This window comes from Cephus cinctus, unplaced genomic scaffold (genome assembly GCF_000341935.2).
Source record: "Cephus cinctus unplaced genomic scaffold, Ccin1 Ccin1_scaffold0581, whole genome shotgun sequence".
Taxonomy (NCBI): domain Eukaryota; kingdom Metazoa; phylum Arthropoda; class Insecta; order Hymenoptera; family Cephidae; genus Cephus; species Cephus cinctus.
In genome coordinates, this window is record NW_014333230.1 from 309,601 (window position 1) to 315,020 (window position 5,420).

General features: G+C 47.0%; 2 protein-coding genes across 5 annotated transcripts in view; both read right to left on the reverse strand.

The window, feature by feature from the left end:
• Positions 1-1,156, reverse strand: part of LOC107268784 (protein yellow) — a 7,354-nt gene extending 6,198 nt beyond the window's left edge. The window contains exon 1 of the mRNA XM_015741897.2: positions 1,022-1,156. The gene's annotated coding sequence lies outside the window, so the exon portion shown is untranslated. The remainder of the gene's footprint in view (positions 1-1,021) is intronic.
• The window catches only part of LOC107268783 (BUB3-interacting and GLEBS motif-containing protein ZNF207), a 7,329-nt gene continuing 2,328 nt past the window's right edge, over positions 420-5,420 (reverse strand). For 2 of the 4 annotated variants that reach the window (XM_015741894.2, XM_015741893.2), the window contains exon 6: positions 420-1,310. In XM_015741894.2, coding sequence (XP_015597380.1) covers positions 1,201-1,310 — 110 coding nt within the window. In that variant the 3' untranslated portion in view covers positions 420-1,200. Of the gene's footprint in view, positions 1,311-2,823; positions 4,249-4,290 lie in introns of those variants that run through there. The other 2 variants (XM_025086089.1, XM_015741895.2) reach the window with 2 other exon arrangements.

A 5,420-nucleotide genomic window follows, 5' to 3' on the forward strand; every position in this document is an offset into this window, starting at 1 on the left:
GAGTCGAGCGTAGAGAGTCGGTGTCCGTTTCTGTGAGCACTCTCCGTACTTACCACTGACTCATGTGTCGCCAACATGTTCCTTCCAAAGAAAGGCTTTCCGAACGGAGCCGATTTCGATCTCGGGTCGCGACCCGCGAGTCAAGCCTCGGACTCGGGTCGCGCGCCGAGACTCGAAATCGAATCGGTCCGCAGTGTTAACGAAATAAAATTTTCGACAGACTAACCTGAGACGACAGATCCTCCACGCTGCAGCTGGCCAAATTTTTGCACGGCCTCTTTTTCACCTTCCTATTAATTTTGCCGACGAGTCTTATCGCGCCCAGGCTAATCCCCACGATCCCTCCCCTCTTCGACCTCCTCTTAGTGAATTCGGCCGATGCCAAAAGAATTGTTCACTCGCCGACGGATACATTGAAATTCATTGGAACAATATAATTTACAATAGGAGATACATACAATTGGCAGTCGTGTCCACCGCGCACGACAAAAATCAAAAATCAAAAATCAATGAAAGATCGACGCTGCGACCGGCGTCCGCGTCTTCCCTTTGCTCGTCGCTGCGCAATCGGGAAACCTTTGACTCTGCGTAAGTGAGTGACGAGACGGAAAGGGAGAGAGGGGAAGGATAAGAAATTTTAAGGACGAGACTCGATCGATGCTTCCCAGCGACAGCGTGGAGAGCGCCACCTAATCCGCATTCGCGAGGTGCCTCTCCGAGATCGCAGAGATCTGCAGAGATCGAGAGATCCGCAAGCGAGAAACGCTCGTTTCGTCCTCGTCTTTCTCTCTTTCTCTCTCTCTCTCTCTCTCTCTCTCTTTCTCCTCTCGTCGCGAAAGAATGAAAATGAAGAGGAGCGGCGCGCGCGTCAGATGGCGCCACGCGCACAGTTAACGCGTGAAGAGAGATAGGAACGAACGATGGACGGTTCGAATAATGGAGACGTTTCCGGTGAAAGCGGCGTCGCTCGATCTCACTGACACGATGGTGCGTGGAAATAGAAAAGAAAGATTTTGCTAACTTCGTGTTAACGCAGGAGGATCGTCAGGCGCAGGTGCAGCAGCAGCAGCAGCTGGATAGACGAAGAATCGCTTCGGCCTCTCGCGGACTCGTTCAGGTCCGGCGACGGAGCCTAATATCCTAGGGGCGGGCCCACAGCACGAAGTGCAGGGGTGGATTGGGCCCGTCCGTCGGGGGCGATCATCTGAAGCGTGGATGCATCATCGGGGCCAGCATCGGGGCACCTGGGAAACCCATCGGAGCCGCGAAGGCCGGATGCATTGCACCCGGTGGTAAGGCTCCTATCATCCCTGCAAAAGACATTCGTTTTAATTTTAAGCGCCGATCCAAAGATCCGCGCCTCGTCCTCTGCTGCTTCGTCAACGTAACAATAGCCTTTCGTATACTTACGTCACGAGTACGATCGACGGCGATCCGTTTTACTCATTTTACTCATTTTCTTAGCATTCCGTTAGAGAGAGAGAGAGAGAGAGAGAGAGTGCTGCTGCTGCTGCTGCTGCTCGTGCAACAAAGTACTCGAGCGCAATAGGAGAATCCAAGAAAGGGGCAAAATTCTCAAGCAGACCAATCAGTCAGGCAACCGATAGAAACTCTTCAATTTTTCTCCGTTACTCTTAGGAATTTCGGGAAATAACGGAATTTCGATCGATGCACCTTGTCTCGTCGCAAAGGATCGCCAGTCGATCGTAACTCCGCGCGCTGCGGAAAATCGGGTGACAGCCGAGCGGAATGAACTAGTGGCATTCGGATACGAAATCAGGAGTTCCAGCGGTAGTGGCCCGTAGAGAGTTCGACGTAGGCGGAGGGAGGGGAGAGAGAGAGAGAGAGAGAGAGAGAGAGAGAGAGAGAGAGAGAGAGAGAGAGAGAGAGAGAGAACGCGCGAAAATGGAAAGGCAAGGGCGTTTCGCAGTGAGCCAAGAAACGCCCTTCGATTTCCACCGAAAGTTGCAGTAGAGACAGAGGTAGAGCGAGAAGTAAAAGTAAAAGTAAAAGTAAAGGTAGAAATAGAAGCAGAGAAGGAACGCGGCGGCGCCCGAGGGGAGTCTAGCGTCCGGCCCCCGTCCAGTGTCTACCGAACGATCTCTCGTCCGCACAGTTTGCGCTCTTCGCTATTTTATCGCCTCTCGTCCTTCCTCGTTAATCAAAGGGAATTCGCAAAAACTATAAACGTCCAGCATGCAAAGTGCTGCATACGCATTACAATTCACAACAAACTAAGAAAAATGTGCTACCACACAAAACCTCACACCATACAGTATAGATCGTTGAGTTAATAGGTTCGATTCGTTGATCTTCCAAGGAGGCCAAAAAGTATAAGCCGGTGTGCTTCGCTCGCGACTAGTTTTATCGGGAGGCCGATCGGCTGTCACCCGGGCTTCCCGGGCTTCCCGGGCTTCCCGACCCTCTGGCTCGGTCGCCAGGACGTCGCGACGACGATCCTACGATCTCTGGCTACGGAAACGCGCGGAACCCCCGTCGGAGTCCATCCGCATCCGGTTCCAATGGATCCGCAGGATCGGGCAAGCCCCGCGCGAAACACCAAAGGATAAGAAGAAAAAAAAGGAAAAAAAAAAAAAAGAAAGAGAAAGAAAAAAGAACGAGCGCCGCGCCTCGTAATCTCTCCCAATGTCTTGCTTGTTAGATTTCAGGCGTATATAAATTATACGTAATATGTAATTGCAATTATGTATACGTAATTATATATTATATGCTTGGTACGTGAAGAAATTCGTTTACTTACTGTCGGTCGGGTCAACTTATCTAAATCGTTCGTGTGACACAAAAGCTAGGCTATAGTGTGAGAGACGTTACGTTCGGTGTTGCGAGTCTTTCACGAAACATAACGTTCGAACTAAAAGCAAAATTCCAAGAAACAAACTTTTATATTCTTCTTCTTCTTCCTTCTGTACACCCTCCCCTCTCCTTCCCCCCCTTTCCACTAGTCCTCACCCACATTCTCTCCCTCTCTCTCGCCCTTACCACATTTTCTCCCATTTATCCAAGCAGATCCTCTCGTCTCTCAAGCAGCCTCCTCCCTCCCACGCACTCGTTCTCCCCCTTTATTCCTCTCTTTCTCTCTTCGCACAAGCATTCCAGCATATGAACACCCCCCCCCCTCTCCCTTCGCTACATCAACCCTTCACTTTTCTCCATACATCGAGTTAGCATTTTTCATGAACGCACCGTACAGCCAGAATGTCAAATATTTGCTTTCTTTCTTTCTTTCTTTCTTTCGTCGTCGCGTAATTCGTAACACGAAAGCACGAAACTGTCAAGTGGAGCGACTGAGACTGCATGAGGAGAGAGTCTACTGACACTGCGTCACCCAGTCCCACAGTCACACGAAGAGGACAATCTGAGGGTCCGTAAGGTATTGCGCATTGCGTAAGATACAGCACGTGGATAATAACGCATTTCGGAAGGACTCTTATACAAGCTTTGTGTTGAGATACTTCAAACACGAGGCAGGGATAATTACGGCAGAGAGAAACCAAATTATACTCGGGATACATCTTGGGGAAGGAGAGAGGAAAAAGAAAAAAGAAAAAAAGAAAGCATGAGAAAGTCAATAACGCGGCGTTTATGCAGTCACGTGTTATATAATAATATAGTAAAGAGCGATTCAGCTGAAAGGCACAAGAATTTCATTGATGCCTCTCAACTGGATGTCACTGTATACGTATATATGTGGCTTTAATTTCAAATTAAAAGGAAAAAAAAAGGGCGATCGTTTTCATGAAAAATGCATCAATTCTCTGAATGGAAAGTTCAAACGACGGACAAGACCGTGCCCAAAAAGCATTTTCACTACTGTATCACAACACCAGGATTCAAGCTATAGATATATATGTATGTATGTATGTATGTATAATAGATAGGATGGTATCAATGATTGGCGTGGAATGATAAGTGATCGTAGAATATTATTTGGTAAATAGAGAAACAGCGAGTAGAGGCTAAATAACAAAAGTTACGATGATGAACGGCCGAGCGGCCGAAGGCAGTCATGCTTGGTAGATCGAAGCGAAAAACGACACTGACGTAAGGGATAGGAGAAGAAGTATTTAAGAGACTGATGTCAATGAAGTAATACGAAAACTGAAAAATCAATTGTACGTAGCCCGAGAGAGAGAAATTGTTCTTAATGTCTTTATTTCCTTTAATATTTGTACGTTTGACGCGAGCGAGCAGGATCATCGGGGAAGATTCAATATGCTGGATCCCTGCCTAGAACAAAGATTAGTAAAGAGCAAAGAAAGCGCGATGAGCAAAGTGTAAATTTTTGTATTAATTTTTTTTTTTTTAGAAGGCGTCCCTACGAACGACAAACCATCATCGTCATAAAGATTCTAAATTCGATAGATCTAAATGATTAACAGCGATCGCCGCTCGGCCCACCTGCCTAGTGATAACAATAAGAAGTGTATAAATGAATTAATATGACAATAATATGAGATATAGGCCATGTCACCGCATGCTATTTGCTAAGGACCAACCTTTTTGCACTTGTATAAAACACGGTTTTAGTAACCAGACTGGGTTCGTTCAACACTCACCGAGGAGTGACAGGGCGCCCTGCAAACGCACTGTTATAACGTAAACGTACACACGACGATGTCGTCAGTTCTGCGAATGGGTGAATCCTGAGCTTGCTAGTTTTCTGTTGTTTGTTATATACAGGCAGATTGATATATGGAAATTTAGAGATATTTTTGTAAATTCTATCTTTTGAGTGGGGAAGCATGTCTTAAGTTATCCTATGATTGTCTTTCTCACTCTGACACACTCCCTTCCTCGCATTCTGTCACCCTTGCGCTCTTTCGCCCTTCCAAGTGACTTTCCTTAGACAAGTGACCAAGTGCATTCGGGGCTCAGGGTTCAAGGATTCGTAGTTCTGAGGTATTCATACGGGGGCTGATACCCTGCTCCGAACTTGATAGGAAAACCGGCAGTAAATTTGACGTTGCATTGTATATCGGATGGAGAGAAATGGATGCGAATTACCTACCTGAAGAAATGTTTCCTCCTAGATGCATGATCTCTGGCAAGGATGATCATGAGTGCCAAAATACTGTCAATTGGGACATCGTCTACCAGATATTCCAAAGTTACAACTGTACCTTTCCATCCGATATCGAACGCGACGCTACAATGGACGCATTCATTTGGGTCAAATCACTTATTGACCGTAGACATTATTACAATTGGACACTCGAAGGAAATTTCGGAGTCAAAATGAACTCGAAAAGTTTAACGTTGGGAGGGAGGGGGAGGATAAGGTACGATGAGGAGCTGTAGTGTTCCGAGGCATGTGCACGCGCTGAGTTAAAAAGAAATTGGAGAATCGCGTTGCACGGGTTGTTCGAAAGTGGCGAAACAGGGCTTTTTGGGGGGAGGGG